The sequence below is a fragment of the Gavialis gangeticus genome, unplaced genomic scaffold (genome assembly GCF_001723915.1).
Source record: "Gavialis gangeticus isolate Ggan-Ray unplaced genomic scaffold, GavGan_comp1, whole genome shotgun sequence".
NCBI lineage: Eukaryota > Metazoa > Chordata > Crocodylia > Gavialidae > Gavialis > Gavialis gangeticus.
This window is the reverse complement of record NW_017728992.1, coordinates 161322668-161345342: the sequence shown is the minus strand read 5'-3', so window position 1 is coordinate 161345342 and position 22675 is coordinate 161322668. Positions and strand designations below refer to the sequence as shown.

The window sequence follows — 22675 nt, the reverse complement described above, 5'->3', positions numbered from 1 at the left end:
CAATGGATGGAGGAGGCTATGCTGCCCTTACTGTCTCCCACCGCCAGCCACTCACGCACTGGGCTGCAGCTCTACAGAGGAGAAAGTGAACTGGTATCCTTTCTGCCCATCTTTGGTGCCCCGATAGGAAAAAGTTAAAGGAAACTGAACTTTGTAAGAATCAGAGGGAATAAACTCAATGTCCTGTCCTACTTTTAAAAAATAAACAAAACTTGAGTTCTTTTGTTGAAAGTGTAAAGTATGAGGGTTCTTGCTCAATGAATAATATCTGATCTCTTCTCCTATGCATTTTTAAGTATGAATAAGAAAGCAAATGTAATTTTGACATTCTTGGACAGAGACACTTACTGTAACTTAATGGAAATAGAGGCTTGACAGCGTGCACACAAAATTTACACACTTTATAACAAACAAAGAAATTAAGGTATGGCAGCTGACAACAGAAGTTATATAGGGATTTGGAGGTACCAAGAAAAACTGTATTTCACATAAATGTTTTAAACTGAAAATTAAGCAAACAGACACTGTGTCTGTTTCTAGGTTTGTAAAGCTCCAGCATATCAAGGCCTGATTCCAGACATTGCTACCGTAATATAAATATTAATGGAAGTAAGAAATTTTAGGGAAGGCTAGATATTATTTGACCTGCTATTAGATACAAAAACAGGGAAATGAACCGAGGCAAATTAATTAAAGTCCTTAAAATATATTTTAGCCTAAAAGAAAAATCACTCTAAAAATGTTTGGGGCTCACCCATACCTTTTTAAGGAATACCTGTAGTAAGTTTGTTCAACATTCTGTACAACTATCCATAACTCAGACTCTTCCTTCCAAAAGGTGACACTACACTGAAATACAAATCTGAGACCCTGGATAAATATTGTTACTCAGTCACTGAAATATAGCTCCTTAGAACTCCCTCTCACTGTCACTGCTGGCAGTCATGTAAACCTAGGTCATTTACCTGTATTTATGAATCTGGCCTTGAGTATAATGTCACTTAGCAACATAATTTCAATCTCTTATTACAAAACTTAATTGTTGTGTTATCACTAATAGGTCCAGAGAGGTCTTGCTCCCCCTCTATGCAGTGCTGGTCAGGCCGCAGTTGGAGTACTGTGTCCAGTTCTGGGCACCGCACTTCAAGAAGGACGTGGAGAACCTGGAGAGGGTCCAGAGGAGGCCACTTGTATGGTTGAGGGCCTCCGTGGCCAGCCCTATGAGGAGAGGCTGAGGGACCTGAATCTCTTCAGTCTCCGCAAGAGGAGACTGAGGGGGGATCTTGTGGCTGCCTACAACCTTATCAGGGGCCACCAGCAGGGACTCGGGGAAAGTCTGTTCACCAGGGCCCCCCTTGGAGTCACCAGGAATGGCCACAAGCTGAGGGAGGATAGCTTTAGGTTAGATATTAGCAAGAACTACTTCACTGTAAGGGTGGCCAGAGCCTTCCCAGAGAGGTGGTGCTCTCACCTTCCCTGGAGATCTTCAAGAGGAGACTGGATAGGTACCTGGCTGGGGTCTTATGACCCCTGCCACCCCCAGTGCTCCTTCCTGCCCATGGCAGGGGGTTGGACTAGATGATCTGTCTAGGTCCCTTCCCACTCATTGATTCTATGATTAAATCAGGGTGGGCAAAATGCAACCCGTGAGCCAGATTCAGCTTGCCAGGCCATTCTATCCAGTTTGCGGGGCCCCTAAAAAAATTTAGAAAATTAATATTTATCTGCCCTGGGCTGCCTGTCATGTGGCCCTTGATGGCTTGCCAAAACTCAGTAAGCAGCCCTCCGCCCAAAATAATTGCCTGCCTCTGCATTAAATGGACGACTAATCCAGTCCAAAAGACCACTATCTTACAAGGAGACCTTTCTGGCAGTAACGTTGATGTAAAACTATTCTACCCCACCTACATCAGTATTTTGTTATCTAACATAAATAATATACTTTAATATATCATTAATGTTTTTCAAACTGTTAAAGGCAAAATTCTCAGCTCTGATATTTTGCTCTTGATATATACAAACACCTCAAATTTAAAACACTATGCAAGCTGTAGAACTAGAAAGAAAAGAACATCAGAGGCAAAATCTGCTCTGATGAGGTTGCCTTAAGTCAGAGCAGGCAATTATTTCAGCTGGAGGGTCGCTTAATGAGTTTTGGTGACCTGTCAAGCACCACAAAAGTAACCCCACCCCTTGACAGGTGCTCCACCCCCTGGTCACCATCTTGGGACTGGAAGTCCTGCCCCTAACCCCCTGACCTTTGCCACTCAAAGTCCTTCCTCTTGCCCCTCTCCTCCCCCTTCCCCCCTGGAAATACTCCTTTTGGAAGCGGAGGGTTGCCATCTTGGAACAAACCCCCCCCCCATATCATATACTAAAAGACAAACACCTACTATAACATATATTAATTTTCCTAGAAAACTATTTGTAGTTGTGTGGACTGCAGATACTTTGAGGGCAGGGCTAGGATCCAAAATCATCTGGATGGAGTGCAGTGATGGTCCACAATAAGTAAAATGAGATTCAACAAGGACAAGTGCACTTGGGATAGAACAATAGCATGCAGAAATATAGACTGGGAATGACTGGCTAGGCTGCAGTACTACAGAGGAGGACCTGGGAGTTGCAATGAACCATAAGATGAATCTGAGCCAACAGTGTGCTCTTGTTGCATTAGCAGGAGTGTCACTTACAAATCAAGGAGTGGTTCTTTTATTCTATTCAGCATTGCTCTCACCTGGAGCACTGTATCCAGTTTTAGGCCTCATACTTCAAGAACGGTGTGGACAGTTTGGAAAGAGTCCAGCACAGAATAATAGAAATTATTAGGGACCTGGGAGGCAAGACTTATGGAGAAAGGCAGAAAGAAGGCAGAAAGAACTAGGGTTATTTAGTCTGGAGAAGAGAAGATGAAGAGGGATTTGATAACAGTCTTCAAATACCTGAAGAGGATGGAGGTGGTCTTTTCTCTGTGGCTGTAGGGGACAGGACTAAAAGCAATGGCCTGAAGCTCCAGCCAGGGAAATTTAGGTTGGAGATTAGGAGGATCTTTCTGACTATGAGGGTGGTCACGTATTAGAGCAGGCTACCTAGAGAAATTGTGCAATCTCCATCTCTGGAACTTTTCAAGAGCAGCTTAGACAGACATAGAATGACTTAGACATAGGAATGATTTAGTCAGGGATGATCCTGCCTTGTACAGGGAGCTGAACTAGATGACCTCAGGAAGTCCCTTCCAGCCCTACTTTTCTATGATCCTATGAGTATTGTAAATGAGAAAATAAAGATGCAAATTCCATCACTACTAAATATCAGTTGATTAAGTTTAACATGGATATTTCTACCATTCTGAGGTATAGAAATATAATGTAAGCAGATGCTGAAATGGCTCTCTTACATTTAGCTAATTTTCCCACCATTCTTTAATGAGGTACTTGGCAGCACAATTTAATACAGTATAATAAAACACGGATTTCTGTAGGCTAGAAGACTCCTGATGTTAGCCTAGCACTTGCACGATCAGGAATCACACAAGATTCATTTTGGTGTTGCCAGCACACTGGGCAGAATACAAAAGAAGATCAAAAAAGAAGGAAAGTGCAGGACAAGACTGAAAGGCACAATACACTGAAAGGAAAAAAAATAAAAACAGTAGGAAGGAACAGAAGGAAAAACAGTACATATTCACAGGTGCTGAAGGCATAGCATTTAAATGTCTGTTCTACCAAGAGGTCATTGCTACAGATGTTTTAAAATTCTTTTTAATATACAGTGTCAGAAAAGTCCTCATTCAAGCTCATCTTCATGGTCTAATCAATCATAAAGTAGCTACAGTAATAGGTAATGATTGGGCCACAAGAATTTAACTAACAACAAACAACTTGCATCTCCATATAGGATACTTCTAACTTTCAGGGACTACAGAAACGATAAAGGAAAATAAACAAAATGCAGACTCTTACATTTCCATTCAGCCTCACATACAAATAGGCAAGTCACAAATCGAGGTTACCTATTAACACTGTCATTTGCTGCCTGGATCCCACTGTCTATCTGTAGAACTGTTTTAAAATCAACATAAGCTTGCCGATACCGCTCCATGGACTCATATGCCATCGCTCTTCGCAGGAGAGGTTTAAGTGAAAATGGTTGAAGTTCCAGAGCTCTGGGGGGGGGGGAGAAATTACAAAAGAAAATAGATGACAATCAGTGCAAGCTTGGAATTGAATTGGTGAGTAAATTAAAATGAAATCATCTAATGACATTTAGTACTTCTACAATTTCATCTTGGAGTTAATTTAACATAGGATAAAAAGCAAAGCTTAAGTGGTTAGGTTTAAACACGTAAAATAGGACTACAGTCATGTACATGTTAGTATGTATATTACCATATATTTTATTTACATGTGTATACTAAGTTTGGAAAACTACTTCCATTAGATTTAACAGATCTATTCCTTCAGAAAAGCAGAATACTGTTGTGAGGTAAAATCTAAAGGGAGGTGGTTTTTCTGCTTCAGTGGTGCCTAGATCTGTGTGGTTCTCAAACATATGCTGTTTCTGTCTGTTTCTTAACAGTTTTCAGTTCCTCCTCCACTGTAATAATGATAATGCATATAGCAACACATCATTGCCTGTTCTTGGCTATAGGTTTTTTCCTTGCACAACAGCTTCAGTTGCTTACTAGTCAATTATAGCATTTCTCCAATGCCGCTGGCAGTGACGCTAGCAGACAGCAAACTCAGCCCCTACCACAGGGGAAACAAGATTCCTTCCGAACTCTATGGATTATTCCAGCAACACAATGAGTTCTGCAAAAGCCCACAAAAGCATTTCTTAACCATGAATTCCTAATAATGAGGTAAAAAGCTATGTACTGGAATAGTACAATTCAGAGGATTTTAAGCAGCTACCTGTTAGGATGGGTACCCCCCTAAAAATCTCAAAAAATAATAAAGATTTTTTTAGTTAAACTACCAAAATCTCTCCTATCGCTAAATACAGTTTAGAAATTCAATTCTGCATCACTTAATTGAATTACAGAGGCTCAGAAATGTCTTCTTTTTAACCTGTAAAACGTTAACCCAATTTCCAGGTTCATTATACAAGGAAATTAGGTGCAATCTAAACACTAGTTGTAAATTCAATGGGGGGGGAGAGACATTTCTTAGAGAAGACTGCAACCTGGGAAAGAAAGCTGTCCCACATATATTTCTAGGGTATGACTGGAGAATGATAGCCATGTAACAAAAATCAAGTAAAAGCACTCGTCCAGGGAAATAGAAGTTAGTATATGAAAGCCACGCCTGCCCTCTTGCAGTTAAATAGAAAGTGATTGCAACCTTAGTTTCTCAAGCAGAACAGGAACTAAATAGGGAGGGTCCCTGGAATATTTCCAAGAAGTAAGTAAAAACTTAAGAGAAACATGCAGAACATATTTTTTTATCAATATGAGTAGGGGTGCAATGTTGCATCGATAGAGATTTTGGGGGCTGATATTGACAGCCGATTTTTAAGGAGGCATATCAGCCGATACTGATCTGATTTCCGATACAGTTGTGTGGACCTGGTAAGTCTGTTGTGGTAGACAGGGAGGGGGAAGGGAAGGGGCATGGGGGGTGACAGATCAATGTCCCCCTGCAGTGAGGGAGGGAGTGGGGCTGGGGCAGGCACTGTCCAGCCAGGGCGGAGTGGGGCGCTGGACATAGCCACAGCTCATCCGGGGGGTGCAGGGTGTGGGGTGGCTCCCACTACTGCATGCACCCCAGGAGGGGATGGGGGGGGCAGAGGGGGCTGCACCTGTGGGCTAGGGCTGTGCCAGGCTCTTCCCGGTACATGGCGGGGGGTAAAGGGGGGTTGGGCCAGGGCTGTACTCAGGGCGGGTGGTGGCAGTGCTGGGAGGGGGGTTCCGGAGGGTCTGCAGCCACCCCAAATTATAGCATAGCCCCCCCTCCCAGCGCTGCTGTTGCCTGCCCTGAGTGCAGCCTTGAGCACAGCCCCCCACATGACAGGAGCACAGCCCCGAGCACAGCCCTCATGCACTGGAAAGAGCCTAGCACAGCCCCGGTCCCAGCCCCAGCCCACGGCTGCAGCCCACCTCGCCCCTGCCCCCTGCACAGATCTGGGAGCACATGCTCCCCCCACCATCCTGGGGTGAGTGCAGTGGCAGGAGCCACCCCCCCTTCCCCATCCCGTGCCCTCTGGACAAGCTGCGGCTCTGTCCTGTGCCCCGCCACAGCTTGGCAGCACGTTCCCCAGCCCCACTCCCTCCCTTACTACAGGGGGCATTGATCTGCACCCCCCAGTCCACCACAACAGACTTACCAGCTGCACACAGCTCTTCAAGCTCCCAGGCTGTGCTCCTGACCTACATGCTGCGCTGCAGCAGCATGCATGCACAGGCATTTATCAGCCAAATTATCGCCGCATCAGACCAATTTCCAATGCAATCAATTTTCCTTATACTGGTGCTTCATAGTTTCATAGTTTCTAGGGTCGGAAGGGACCTGAGCAGATCATCTAGTCCGAACCCCTGCCATGGCAGGAAGAGCACTGATCCAATATCAGACCAATGTATCAGTGTACCTCTAAATATAAGTGCTCTTAGGTATGGCTGAAATCAATTTAAAAAAAAAAACCAAAACATATTCTTAAACCTTGTGTATTTCTGCTATGCCACTTACAGGCAATCCTCTTGGCATGTATGTTAACCTTTTCAAAACAACATACCATTTTCCACTTCCCCTAATTTCTGTCTATTTGTGGGCCCTAAGGACAGGCAGACACAATACCTCCTTGTCTACTGAAATCATCTACAACATTATGGGTATTATAAATTATTAATAATCATGAAACGAGTTTCAACTTAGTGAAAATACAGAAGAAAGATTAATAGCATTGTTATAATGACAGAGTTATACTCTGAAACTAAGAGAAGAAGAGACTTGTTTCATATAAATATGTACTTTTAGTCAGTAAATGTCTCTTTCAACTATTAGTAATTACCCCAAAATTGAAATTTATATTAAAGAATACAAAGCTAAATTAAAAAAGGAAAGTCCTTGTTGTAAGGAAACTTTTAAAGCAGATATTGTATTATTTGCAATATGATTTACATTTAATTAATAAAAACTAAGAGCAGGATTCAAACAGTCTCAGAAAGTACCTGAGATTTTAGGCAGCTCAATACTAACTTGTGTGCCTGCCCTAGGAAGTAAATTCTAGCATCTCCGAGAATCAGTGGAGACCTTTCAGAGTTGCCTAAGGTGATGCAGGCTTATGCATCTACAGGCTCTATAAAAAGAATAGGAAATAGTAGGCATCCCAAAAGGCAATTCAGAAGCCAAAAAAACCCAGTGATGTGGAAGGGTGTATCCGACCTCATCTCAAGTTATCTATTACTAGAGACTTGCTGAAATTGTGATTTCACAGAAAATTGTGCAAAAAAAAAAAATCACTCAGATTAAATTCAACAAGGACAGGTGAAAAGTTCTGCAGTTGGGCTGGAATAACCACAGGCACAAATACGAACTGGGGAATGCTTGGCTAGGCTGCAGTACTGCAGGGAAAGATCTGAGGATTACAAAGGACCATAAGCTGAATGTGAGCCAACAGTGTGCTCCTGTTACAAAAAAGTCAACAACATACTGGCTTGTTCTATTCAGGGGTGACTGGTGCTTCCTGAGTCTTGGGGGACACAATTTGAGGGTGGTCCCGGAGGGGGGGGCCAAAAGCCCCATATCCACTCCTAAACTTTTGTGCCGCAGCTTAGTGCTCCCCTGATCCAACACACCACCAACCCACGCAGCAAAAAACCTGCCCCATCCAGAGTGGTGCCGAATTGGGGGCCAATCTCAGGAGGGGCATGTGCCCCCCTTTCCAGTCATCTGTGGTTGTATTAACACAAGCTATCACTTGTAAATGAAGGAAAATAAATCTTTAACTCTCTTCAGTACGGGTGAGGCCTCTTCTGGAGTACTGTGTCCAGTTTTGGGTCCCACACTTCAACAAAAATATGGACAGACAGAATCCAACAAAGAGCAAAAAAAATTATTAGAGACCTAGGAAATATGAGAACAAAAGCTGAAAGGTTTAGGGTAATTTAGTTTGGAAAAGAGAAGATGGGTGGGGGGGATATGGGTGATTATAAAGAGGACAGAGGACTTTTCTCTATGGCTGCTGGGGACAAAAATAGGACTAATGGTCTCAAACTTCAGCAAAAGAAATTTAGGTTGGAAATTAGAAAACAACTTTTTATCTAGGAGGGTAGTCAAGCACTGCAACAGGCTACCTAGAGAAGCTGTAAAATCTCCATCCTTGGAAGTTTTCAGAAGCAGGTTAAACAGACACTTGGCTAAGATGGTTTAGTTAGGGATGATCCTGCCTTGTACAGGGAGCTGGACTAGATGACCGCATGAGGTCCCTTCCAGCTCTACTTTCCTATGATCCTAAGTATTTTTGTTTTTTACTTAATGCCTTCATAAAGCACCGATTCTCAGCCAGGGTCCTACAGCAGTGTGGGATGCTGTGAGATCCTTTTAAGGGTCTTAGTGTTGCACAATTAGCACTGTTAAATGGCAGATACCCATCCATGACTCATAAGATAAACCCAGAAATTTCTAATTGGAAATCCATAGAGTCTAAGGAGGGAAGCCCAGAGCCTAAAACTTTGAGAACCACTGATTTATAAGTCAGTAAAATGCATAATCAGTGCTGGGAGGCAAGGACAAGGGCCTAGATCCCAAGTCTCCATCCCCCATGACAATCAGTACACTATAGTCTGGTTCCTTCTTGCTTGTTTTCATTCTGGCCCCATGATTCTTGCACACTTTTCTGCCTAGTGGCCCAGCTTCAAGAGGAATGTCAAAAATGCCTTTAGCTAGCCTGTTTACACTATGATGTTTATATGCCTTCAGGATAAAGGCGAGAGACTACAAACCACATTTTCCAAATCCTAGAGTGAATGGTCTGCCTATTAGGCTATTGGACAAGAAGTAAGCACCACTACCAAAGGCATTCTTCAGCTGAATTTGGTGCTGTCAATGTACATTCACTACAGTTTTGTCTGTATAATGGCATAGCCCTCTCCAGGGTCTTAAGCAGAACTTGGCTACCTCCCAGGGCTGATTTGAATTTATCCTAGAACTTATGGGACAGCCAGCCACTTAAGTGGGAGCTCTGGTTGGCTTTTACACAGGTACGTGTAGCCAAGCGCGGATAACTGCACCCTTGTATGTACTGAACCACATATATGGATTCAGGTGCATAATGTGTTTGTAGGGGACTGGCACCAGGCCAATTTGAATCACTCCTAGGGATTCAGGCATCAAAGTCTTACCCTAAGTCCCAGTTCAGCACCTAAAGAACTAATTTGAATCTGGTTCTAAATATATCCAGTCATTTTTATAGTTTAAGCTGTACATCACACTTTGAAAGAAAAAATTTGGTTGATGAGAGTTCTGATTACTGGAATTCTGCTTAAACCTTAAGGTCTCTTGACCCATGAACCAAAATTTATAAAAATGTAATAAATATCACTTTAGATAAAAACGGCAATATTTCAAGAGTAAGAGGGGTTTGGAGGGAGATTTTTGGGAGGAGTCAAGGCAAACTATAAGTACATGACAGGACTGTAGCTAAGTTTCTGAGTACAGCTGTTAATACAATTTATAACTATGCAAAGTGTACCTGCAAAAGAAACCTACAAACACACACTTACATTGTAAACATGATTGAAAATGGTTTCCAAAATGATTAAAAGATTTATGGTGAACAGCATTTATATATAAATAGAGTTTTAGTGAACTGTTCACTACTGAGTCTATACTAATTTAAAATGAATGTTATTAAAGCCACTCGTGCAATTCTATGTGCATTTAAAACTTAACTCCTGGAATATTTTTTAAATCACCCTGAACCTAACATCTAACCAATCCCGAAGATATTTTGACAAATAAATATGATAAAGAGTTAGCCTTAAAGATGACTCAGTTAAAATAGTATTTCAACAACAAGAAACCAATTTAAATGTTTAGTCATCAGGAATGTGGTTCCCCTACAATGAAAGGGCACTGTTTACCTGTTACAGTCTTGAATGCAGTCACTGCAGTTGCCTTCTTTTAGGTAACATGCTGCTCTGTTTGAGTATAAGATACTTAAATCATCTGGATTTTGCACTCCTAAAAGGATACGCAATGACAGTGAAAATTCATTACTGACATTACATTTAAATTAGAACTAAAAGATTACTATAGGTTCCCAGTTGCACTGCAGTGCTGCAGTTTGCTGAGGATGCAAAGCTTCAAGGAGCTTTTGTTTATTCAGTTATGCCATCTACAATATATAGTTATGCAAACAAACACTAGAAGCAATACTACAGAGAAGTTTAAGATAACTTTACACTACGGTATCTTATGTGAATCATTTCTTAACTTGACTCTATTATTCACTGCACTGGTATACATTGCCCATCAGCTCCTGCCAAGAGTATAGGGATACTCTGTGATGGCTAAATTGTGGGTCTTCAAGCAATTTTAAACAGACAATCTAGTCGTTTTATAAAGAAACATCACTTACCTAAATTGACGGCACTTTCAATTGCCTCCGAGTATTTCAACACAGCCTCTCCAAACTGTCCATTCTTAAATAACTCATTTCCTTCACTTTTTAGTTTTGCTGCAGTAGGAGGAAGCAAAGTAGAAATGTTTTTTCCAGAAGATGAAGACACTGTCCCACACGATCTGGGGTTCTCCTCCTTAATGTTACTGTTCCCACTCTTTTTTTTATTGTTGTTCAAATAGCCATTAACTTCAGCTTCTCGATCTGGTAAATGTTTAGATGTCCTGTTTTCAGATCTGCCTTTTTTTGCTCCACTCTCAGGATGCTCCCTCTGATTCTGTGTCTCCTTATCGTCTGACCTACAGCCATCTCCTTTGCTGGTAAACTTTTTTTGTACATTCCCCATTTCACTCTTCTCAGTTGCAATCTCTTCCTGCACTAGCACACCAGTTTCTACAAGGAAGTTAATCAGCTAGGTTAGAGTCTGCATCATCAGAAGAAACTATTGCCAAGGCAAAGGAGGGGTGTGTACTTGAACAGAGCACAGCACAAAATAGTTCAGGAGTATTTATTTATAAGGAGTCATCTTTCTCAGAAAACATTCACAGAAAAAATGGCTATATAGTAAGAAATAGTATACAGCAGATAGTAAGAATGTATTACTATGAAATCTGTTGTCTCCTTGCTGATAAGCAACTTATCTCCCACCCCCTTTCTGAGGTGATGTAATGGTACAGAATTCACCTGGAAATTAACTCCTTAAATACCACGTTAAATAAAAAGCTGATATACGGACATTGAACTTCCGATTCACTTTTTCCAGCCCTCAATAAAAATTATGTCAATTTAGAATTACATAAGTATCAAAATAATAGTTCTAGTGACAGTCAGAAGCAAATAGATAAAGAGTCCTCCTCAATTATTTAACTCAATATTTTAATTTCTAATAGCCTAGCATTAGAGGAGCTAAGTAGCAATTTTAACAGAAAGTGTCAGTTAATTGTACACACTAGGTATCTTGGCACCACTGATCTAGAGGCTAGGCTTTTTATTTTTTTTACTTTTACAAACAAGTCATCTAGAAGGAGCTTTACATATTCTTATTTCTTTCAGGATTGACTCCAACTGACTGACACTTATTAATATTTCCATAGCTTATATGACAACCTATAGTTTAGAATTCTCAAGTTGTTTCTGACTTTACATGTACAAAAAGATCACTGAAATCAAGCTAAGAGGAACAGGACATATCAAGACAGAGGGAAAAATCATTTTACTTGCGACTGACCCATACCTACAAGACTCCTTAGAGGTTCATCCAATAGGGTGAAGGGCACAGTGGCACAACAGTTAAGGTGCCTTCTTGTGATTCCAGCAGTGTGAGGTTAAGCTTTGTTAGGACTTGTGCCAAAGGCTGCCCCAGTCAACCCCGCTGCAAATGGGTACCTGGCCATTCAGGCTGGAGAGTCACAGGCATCTGGACATGGTGCTAACCACACAACTCCCTGTTTGCTGCTGGTTAAGGAACTGGAATGCCTTAATCACAGTGGCCCAATAGGCCTTTAGACTCAGGCACACTTTCACAGTGAGAAGAAATTTCCAATTCTTGTAGTGGCAAAAAAAAAAGACAGTAAGAATCTAGGCACGAGTTGTATAGCGCAGCAGAAACAGACTGAGTAGATTTTATGATAATTCCTTTTTCCTCACTCTAATGAAAGTTTCTTCTTCAGTGCTAAAAGAAAGTGAATTTTGTTTTCTGTGATTCCCTACTACTGTTACAACATCCAAAGAGGTCACTGGAACCAAGCAATCCACATATAAGAACTTGATAAGCACCCCAAATGCCACAACAAGAGAAAAGCAAAAAAAGAAGGTAATTCATATCAGTTGTCCTTTGCACAATGTGGAAGAAAATAACAAATCCTGAGGGAAGAGAAAAAACATTTGGAGTCACTCTGAGAAATAGTATCCTCCAGAGAAATGTGTTAAGCTTTGAGACAGCCTAATTATTTAATGAAAACTTCTTTGAAATGAGCAACTAGTACTACTAAAACTATGCAACAATAGTCAAAAACCCACTTTTTAAGCTTTTCAGTGTCTGTATTTAGGATTCAACACTGCATTTCCCTACTGATCTTAAAAAAATTATGGATATGCAAGTCCCTTGAAGTAATGGACTTTCCTTCCTTAAAGTAGTGGACCGTACTTTATTTTAAATACAAGCGATGCAAATTAACACTTCTTTGGATATATTAATAATTCAAAAGAAAAACTAACTGAAATGAATGCACAAGGTTATATTCAGGTAGCAAGAGACAATAAACTAAACAAATACAAAATAGGATGTATTTTAACTTGCCAGTAAGTATCAGAAGAAAAACTCCTGGAATTTATAATTTCATCGACTTAAAAATGGAAGGACTGGCATAACCTAAAAGCTAATAAGTATTCTGAAACCTTTTTAAAGGTGACATCATTCTAAAAAAGGTAGGAGCAATTTAAAAATTAGGTGTCCGGTGGCACAAGACTTTGGTTCCCACATGTGTGATATATGGTAACGATGACAGAATGATACAGAACAGTCAAAAGTAAAAGAATCAGTTTAAATATAATAAAACCTGCTAGGTAACAGTTTGCCTGATATTATCTGCTCTATTACAGCCTAAGCCAATGCTAGGGATTGTAACTGGATATACCAGTGCTCCTGCTGGAACTGAACCTGTAAGTTTCTGACTAGAGGGTCTTGCTCCCCTGCTCACAGTCAGACCAATTGCCACTTTTGGGGTCAGGAAGGAAATTTAATCCATGGTCAGACTAGCATGGCCTTCTCCTCTGGCACGGGGGTGGGCCCTTTTCCTTGGATGTCTCAAGTATGTTTTGACAACCCTTCCAGCAGAATGACACTGACTGCTGTTATCCTCCTGCTCTGCCTGTGGCAAGTTAGGTTATGTGACAGGGTTGATTGTGTAATTCTAGTAATAGGTTAGACAAGGATTTGCTTGAGATGTTTGGATAGGGATGATCCAGCGCCTCAGGCAGGGGGGCTGGACTAGATGACATCCAGAGGTCCCTGCCACATGCTACGTATATTATGCAATTAACTGGTTAATCATACAATAAATTTAGACTGGCCACACATGCAAAGTAAGACCAGCCACAAGTGGAAAGTAATCATCATGACATAAAAATGTCTGTGCAGCTATAAAAAGAACCAACCAGCTATAAAGATTGTGCTTGAAAATATATAACAACTTTATAGCTGGTTTCTATCCAGTTTTAATTTGAATGTATAGCAGGGTCCCCAGAGATCCCTTCCAGCCCTACTTTTCTAAGGCTAGGGCCACTTGAAAAAACTGATAATAATCTCTGCTGATTAGTATTTAATAATATTTAATGTTATTTTCTGTACCCTAAATTGTCAATAAATACTTATTTTCATGTTATCTATTACAGCCTGGATTTGACTTGTTCCATTGTAGAAACTCTTAAAGAAATATTTTCTTTGACTGCTTAGGTGTAGCCAAACAAAAGTCAAGTGACATTGTATGTATGAAAGTCACAGGAAGAAAAAAACCTGAAGTCTTTTCTCCTAAACAATGACAAGAAAGAGCTGTTATTTAACATTTATATGAATCTATAACTGAATACTTTTCTTAGCTTCAAGAAATTAATTCTACAGTTAGTTTTAGAGATAGATTTCATTATTTTAATTTTAAATGCTCTGAAATTATACAAGGCTATAAGTAAAACTCAGAGACTAAAAGCCACAATTAGCTTGGGTCTCACTGTGGCAGATGTTACACAAAATCAGCAACAAATAACAGTGCCTGCATCAAAGAGTTTACAGTCTAAAAGATGAGACAAAAAAAGATGGATAGGATGAACAAAGAAGGTAACTAATATAACACATACCAAAGGGGACAAATTAGGGCTACCTGTCCTGATAACAAGATAGCATAATTAAATCTCTTTATCTTTGTAAATGGAATGAATGGTCTATTACTGCAGTGCTCAAGGTTTTGGCCCTGCCAGCCAGACAAATGGCATACGGACAGCCTATGGGCTGGACTGGGGCCCGATGCTGCACCCTTCTGGCAGAAATTAGGCTTCAGGGTCCCCATGCGGCCCCTGGCCCCCTGGGAGCAGGCTGCACCACCCTCACAGATCCATGGGGACCCTGTGGGCCAGATGACATGGTGCTAGAAAGGGAGAGAGAGGGAAATCTTGCCTACAGACCAGGGATTGAGCACCCTGGTCTATTACATTAGTCTCCATTAGGAACAAAATCATTCAGTGCAGCAAAACTGTGAGAAGGATCTCACAAGATTCAAATTTGGGGAAGAGGAGAATTTGGACATGGTATAATGTCATAAATATAGGGGATGAAGAGGCACTGTAATGTTTAACAGGAGGCTGATACCCTTCTCAATTACCTCAAAGACATAGTAATCTCAGGATAATAGAAAGCAATCCTGGAAGGAAATGGAATAATCATCTTCAAAGAGTCAGAAAAAGGTACCAAAGTAGAACTCACAAGTTTCCTCTGTAGTTTTGATTGCCTCTGCAGAATTGGGCTAATTGTGCAGTGACAGATAACTACTAACAACCTTCAAATTGCTAAATTCACTAATGGAATGGTTATTTTCCTTCTTCAGAGGTAAAAAAATGAGACTCCTAATGCTAGCACAACAAACAGAACTGATTCTTTGAGCAGCAGTAAGTTCTGGTCTCTACCTGCAATGTTTTTTTTACCAAATAAAACAGGAATTTCAAAACACAAACCCAGGACCTCTCTCTCATTATTTCCTGTGAAAAGCTTGAAGTATTCAGTTATACAGCGTTGCCACCAATACTAAAGAATTAACTGCAATGTCAAAGAAATTATTCACAACTCCAAGAGGGTTTTCCAGCTCAAACTAGTAAGAAAATCTGAGGACAAGTAATATAGTTTTATTTTGAGACTTTCATTTCCCAATGTGTTTAGAAAAATCAATAAACTAGATATGGAGACAAAGTCCATTAGTAATAGCAACCCATTCTTATTTTGGAAGGCCGCACCTAGCCAGTGGCAGGAAGCATACAACTCGGAGAAAAACATCATACTTGGCTAACATCAGCTGATTGCAGGTTATATGATTCATCAAGGCAACTAAGTAAGTTCTCTCAGCTATTCAGTTAACCATTTATGGTTCCTGACAATGACAAGACAAAATATAAATTGATGAAAGGTGAAAATGGAAACCTCCATAAAGGGAATTCATAGCTGGAAAAGGTCCAGTTTTAAGAATGATGCTTATCATATGTGAGAGAGGAACTTGATACGCATTCTGTCACTTTCAGTAGTATCTTCTGCGTTAAGAAAACACTCGTGAAGCTGAGAACAAGAGAGTGAACTACCTAGAGATCTGTAAAGCATTCTAAACACCCAGTACTGCTGAATTTAAGACCATAGAGGGAGCCAAGCTGGAAGCAAGACCAAAAAGGCTTTACAGAAAGAAAATGGAAATACATCCATAAGCCTCAAAGCTAAAATGTAGCCAACCCAGAAAAAGTTGACAAATGCTCATTCTTAAGGACTGCTAACAAGAACCATATAATTTCTTCTAATGCTGACATACTTCCAAAGATATTTTGGTTTTCTCACAATGTTTCAGTGAAAGTTTATGATTGTATAAAATTGGCAGGATGGAGCCAAAAATCAGTCAGTCACTAGTTGTCAAAAAGTTCTCTTCCATAACAACATTTCTGATTCCTTAGAGTAAAGGAATTAGAGTAAACACGTGAACAAGAGGCTGGATCCAGCCTGCTGTGATGCTCTAGCCAGCCAACCAAGCTGTTGGCAGACTAGGGAATCTGGGGGTATAGCTGCAGAGGGTTTTGCTTGCCACAAAATTCAGGGTCCCAAGGCCACATGGGCCCTTGGTGGGAGGAAAGCAAGTGAATGAAGGCTGTGCTGACTTACTGCCACTGCTCTGTGACCTGTGCTGGATCCACCTTGCTACAGCTGTTGCCACTACTGGCCCTGCTATAGCTGTCTGATGCTAGATCCAGCCTATGAGGAGCTTCACAGTCGGGATCTGGCACAGGGCATGGCTTGAGTTTGAAACTTCTGCCTTAGAGCCCAAAGAATAAACCAATCAAAAACTGAACATCTTCTTGGCAAACATGTATCCACAGGACACAGTAAATAAAACTCCCACAGGTCTGTTAGAATTTCTTAAGTGTATATGAAGTATAGTTTTTAAGTAGAGGAGCACCGATACATCGGTGCCATATTAGATCAGCACCAATATAAGAAAAATTGACTGCATCGATAATCGGCTTTTTTGACTGATGTGGCCGATAATGCCACCGATAAACGTCCCACGCCTGCATGCAGCCGCAATGGGGTGTGTGGGGGGCAGACTGAAGCCCCAGTGGTGAGACAGGGAGTGAGATTGGGCAGAGGCTACACAGTCTAGGGGGGATGCGGGACGGAGCCATGGGTGGCTCATCTGGGGAGCACGGGGGGGTGCAGCTCCTGTCACTATGGGCACCCCAGGAGGGCATGTGGGGGCATGTGCCCCCAGATCTGCATGTGGGGCGAGGGTGTGCTGCCGCCACGGGTGGCACTGGGCTCTTGGCGGCAGGGGGCTGGGCGTCCCTCAGGGTGGGCAGTAGTGGCACTGGGATGGGAGCTATGGTGAATTTTGGGGTGGCTGCAGCCTCTCCCCATAATCTCCTCCCAGCGTCGCCACCACCCACCCTGAGTGCAGCCTGGCCCAACACCCCCACCAGGAAAAGCTTGGCACTGCCTTGGCCCCAGCCCACAGCAGCAGCCCAACCTCACCCCATGCGCAGATCTGGGGGCACATGCCCCCTATGCCCTCCCAGGGTGCATGCAGCAGTGGGAGCTGCCTCCCCCTCACTGCGCCCCCCAGATGAGCCGCTCGCAACTCCATCCCCTGCTCTGTTCCAGCTGTGCAGCACCTGCCCCAGCACCACTCCCTCCCTCACTGTGGGGGCCTCAATCTGCCCCCCACACCCCTTCCCTTCCCAAATAGACTTACCAGCCAGACACTGCTCTCTACGCTGCCCAGCTGCATATCAGAATTGGATCAGTATTGGTTGATATGGCTCATTAAAAATCAGCCACCAGTATTGCCTTGGCCCAAAAATTCTCTATCAGTGTACCCCTATTTTTAAGCTAGACCGCATGTCACTTTTAGCAGATACAGTGCACCAAACAAGGTGATAAAAGTCTATGTTTTTATTTAGGTCAGCTTTTTTGGTTTAAATGTATATTTTAAAAATATATGTTTAAAATTAAATCTGAAAATAGGATAACTAATATACAGACTGAAGCTTGCTTCAATCTATTAAAATAATTTAAATAAATAACAGAAATGTTCTGGATAAATGAGTCTTTCACAATTTTAATAAGTTCAATGGTGGTATTTTCTTAACAATGTATAAAACTGGGGGAAACATCTTTAATTTTTTACAACAACTTGACCTTTATAAATACCTGACAATGTTATTTACAATCTTTACAGCAAGTAAACACCAGTAATACATTTTGTCATATGCAGGCACTTTCAAGTTTCTCTTGTGCAGATAAGTTTTTGCCTTATTTTTCTTCAAGCATGTGCAGGAAGAATAGGTTCTTCATTTGGGATAGTTCATTCAAATTTGAATTGAGAGTTGAAAGAACATGCAAAAGTTTTTCTTCCAATCTAAGAGTAAAAAGAATCAGGCAGGAAAGGGCACTATCTACTAAAATGAGAAACACATAAGTTATCCAATCAGAATTTCAGAAGTTTCTACATCTGAAGATGTACGTAGGCAACTAGAGAGATTTTCAAATCTGTATCAAAAGGTTTGCATCTAACTCTCACTGACTGAAAAAAATGTAAATATATGATAAAAGATGGAACTTCATATAGCTATCTTTGCTCATGCGAGGACATTATTTCATTTTAATTTGCCTCCCATAAAATAACAAAAAAACATATACAGCAGGTTTCCCATTATGAAACTCTTTAAAAAGGAAAGACTGGAAAGACTGCACTAAAACAAAATAATGCATTTCGGGCAAATATTTTATTCACAGAAACAAGGCAGACTACTTGGTTATTTAAATTTTCCTTGGACTCATTAAATGCTTTATTGTGCAAGAGACTGAGCTCTCCAACTCACCCAGCAGAACACTTAAGCATGTGCTTAATGTTAAGCATGAAAGTAGTTCTGTTGAAGTCAGCAAGACTGCTTATAATACTTAAGTGCTTTGCTGGGTTGGAGCCAGAATGCTCAGAACCTTGAAGGATTGGGCCCTGAAAACAGACACAACAACAGCAGACAGCAAAAACAGGACAATCACAAAAGCAAACAATAAGAGAAAGAGGAAGATAAAGCAGGTATGTTCTAATTATCCCATGATTTTGCCTGTACTACTACAGACTTTCAATGGGGATTAGATCAGGTCTTCAAATATTTGGTTGTTATCAATAAAAAGCACTCAGCTCTAGAATTGACTTCTACCATCAGTTCAATAAAGCCCAAGCTTGCAGGAAGGTGCAAGACCCATTTCTTTGCCCAGGATGTCATTCTGGACAGCAGGCACAGACTTACAATTTTAACAAAATATTAAAGACTATCTTTTCCTTTAGTTTCTTTTAAACAATGTGTTGTTATACAGTCCAAGATACATTAAGGTACTTTAAAAATGTATAAAACATATTATGATATAAGGCTGTGAAAAACCATTCTGGTATTGTAATTGGGCTGCCTTTGCCAATCACAAGAAAATCCAGTGTCCCTGGATTAATGGAATTCCAAAATACAGAATTATCTATATTTTCTCTATACACGGACATATGTTCATGAGCAGATCCATGATTTAAAAAAGGCAGGTGAATAACCATGACCTGAGCTGCAGGGGTGGCTGCACTCTTCCACTCCCAGCCCCCCCTCTCCCACCCCCTTCCAAGATAGGTAGATCATGCCACAGGAGCAGCAGGCAGGGACTTTTTAAATCAGGCAAAAATTCCACCCCCACCCCCTGGTCTAGGCTCCCCTTCTCTTAGCCTCTGTGCTTACTACACCTCCTCACCTCTCCCTTTATCTCTTTGTCCTCTCTACTTACATTTCTGGGTACAGGAAGGGGAAACCCAGCCACTCCTGACCTGTTTCAGGCACAGCCATGGGAAGGGGCTGTACAGAGAGTGGGGCTTGGCCAAGTTCCTGCTCTCTGCACCTGCTTCCAGGTTAGCATGAAACACCTGCTAACCTGTAGGACCAGAGGGGGAATCTGCCTGCCACCACTACTGTCCCTAGCTGAGCCCACTGTCCCAGGCAGCCTGGCCAGAGTAGGGCAGGAATGGCCATGGAGGTCCTCCCCAACTCCAAGTCAGCTACAGGCAGTGGCAGCAGCAGCAGGAGGAAGAGGGAAAGGGAAAGACAGAATAAAGATATTCAAAACAGTGAGCCACTGAGCATAAAGAGGATGAAGGGGCCTACTGAGATCAGGGAACGTGGGATTCTCACCTGATTTGGGGGCTTAGAAAAAGTCCCTCCCTGCTGCTCCCACTGTGTGATCCAAAAGGGAGTTGCAACTGCACCACTTAAACCCTTCTGGATCTGCCTCTGCATATACTGTGTGAAAGAATTTTATATAAAAAGCTAGCCTTGTGCTTGGACTGGCCTGAAAATAAGCATTTGGTTTTCAAAAAGTTCTACATTTTAGCATTTGTTTTCTTCTTCCATTTGACAAAACTAGGATATTTCAAATATTTCAGACAAAAAAAATTAAACACTCACACCAAAACTGCTAGTATCCTGCTAGTTAGGTCATTTACATGGGATGGAAAAACTCAGGTTCAAGCCCCTGCTCAAACCAACTTACTGGTTCCTCTTAGATAGTTTCTTGATGAATCAACACTTTTCAACAAGAAAAAGTATTCCATCAAAAAATTTCCCATCAATTGTAATTTGCAACTTTTTTTGTTCCTTTAAAACGCAGAAGGAATGACAGAAATGTGTCTTTTTGGGGGTGGGAAGGACTTTTTCTTTTTTTAAACATACTACTATTTTACATACTGTTTTGAATATCAAATATGCCCTATCTTCCTGGTTTTACCAGATGACTTTTTGTGCGTCTCATTATTAACTCCTCACCTTAATTCAAGGGTCAGCACCACTACACCTTTAAAAAAAAATCTCAAATTATCATTAGACACTGGTATTAAATGAGAACTAGAAACAAATGTCTTTCCAGGAACCCTTTTTCTTCTCTCAGTGCTTCAAATTTCAGTCTGTTGTGATTTCATAATTTTACTAGGTCTTCAAATCACCAAAGACTACCAATCACTAATGGAGAAAAGATCTGTATTTCTTGTATTGAAAGCAAGCAAAAGAGAACCTATTTCCTCAGGGCTGTTCAGGTCTTCTACATGCATAATAAAGAAGCAAAAAACAGAACGCAATACATCAAAACAAGCCCATTGTGGGTTGGGGTTTTTTTTGCCTCTGGCAAGTTGCTTCTAAACTCAAATTGTAATTTTTGTAGTAGTAGCTTCCAGTACACTCTCATGTTGTCTTTTCTTGCCCACTGTCTCAGACACTTGATACAAGCCCATATTAATTGGTATGGTACACTTAGTATTCTGGATTTAGCTGTTTTTATTCAATATATTTTAGATCACTTGCTAATGTACTGACTGAGGGACCTTTAAGCAGTCACTACTTAACTATCTAGTTTATCTGCTAACTGATGGAGGGTGAATAACACAGGAAAGCTCTTCCAGTACCAAGAGGAGTATGACTTCGGCATAATTTTCCAAAGGACTCTTTGACTAGACTCTAATCTCCAAAGGACTCCAATTTCTCCCTGACAGATGTGACTCAGCTTCATATTTATAAGCAGTAGACTCAGTTCCACAGTTCTTAGGCAAAATTTTTAGGAAGCAAAAACTATTTTTCCTAAATAAAGACTGCAGAATTAAGGCCTTGCATCTTTCACAAATAATAATTACACAGACAAACATTACATTACTTTTATCTCCACTGCCTCTTTCACATTCTTCTTTCCCATTTGAGTTCTCTATATCTTGAATAAGTATTCTTTGTCGTTTAGTATGGGTCTTGGATACAGGCTTTATATCTTTAAGTTTCTGTTCCATTTCCAACAGATTTTTCTGCAGAAGAGCAATAATAGCAACATTAGAAGTGTTCTTTTGAAGCTAGTATTTGGATATTACCTTCCATTCTCAAGTAAATATTGTTATGTTATAAACAAGAAATTAGACAGAGAAAGGTTAAGTAATTTCTTCAAGATATTAGTGCAAGTATCTGAACTTGGCTTTGAAATAGGGTTTTTGGTTCCTAGTCCAGTCTTAAATTCACTAAAAGCCAAAGCGTATGTAATATAAATACCATATCTATATCTATATAGACATCTGTGCCATTTGTAAATGAGTTATTTGGGATACTGACTGTATGTTTCTGTGTGTGCAGACAATACAGTTATGAAGATAAGAATTAACTAGAATGGCCTGTTTGAGAGAGAGTAACAGATTCAAGGTTTACAGACACTAAACTATTTCCTGGAACTTTGGGAGAGAACTCAAAATAATTTAACCAAAATCCACACTAGAAAAAGCCCATTGTTTGATAAGAATATTTTTTTTCTTTTCACATATTTTAACCGTCACAGCTAGGGAAACATAAAACTAAGAAAAAGAATTTCTTGCAGACCACTAAAGCGATGTGAAAACTGATACAAGTTCTGTAAAAAAAGAGCAAGATAATTCGAAAGCTACAAATCCTTTCATTCATGTCAGAAGGTATGCCTGGATTTGCAAGAACATACTGTTTTTGGTCTTACTGCTCTAATCAGAAAGGTGTGCATTCATGTTAAAGGGCAACAAAAGTTGTAGGACTGTAATCAATTTTGACTGAAAAAAAAAATCCACTGGGCAGAATTCTATTTCACCTAGTGACCAAAGTGCAGCTTGGAACAACCTCCAAGTTTTCCAACTAAAGTGTAGGTGTGGCTCTTTAACATCCTCTTGGCAGGTTAGATTTAGCAGATCCTCCTTTATAGTCAACATGACATGGATGCACAAATCATTTATTCATT

The 22675-nt window shown here is 40.8% G+C and overlaps 1 protein-coding gene across 2 annotated transcripts in view; it reads right to left on the bottom strand.

Annotated features, from left to right (window-relative positions):
- The window catches only part of SPAG1 (sperm associated antigen 1), a 70898-nt gene that overhangs the window by 20002 nt on the left and 28221 nt on the right, over positions 1-22675 (bottom strand). For both annotated transcript variants that reach the window (XM_019528007.1, XM_019528008.1), the window contains 4 exons: positions 21590-21731; positions 10576-11010; positions 10079-10178; positions 4013-4165 (listed from right to left, as the gene is read on the bottom strand). In XM_019528007.1, coding sequence (XP_019383552.1) covers positions 4013-4165; positions 10079-10178; positions 10576-11010; positions 21590-21731 — 830 coding nt within the window. The remainder of the gene's footprint in view (positions 1-4012; positions 4166-10078; positions 10179-10575; positions 11011-21589; positions 21732-22675) is intronic.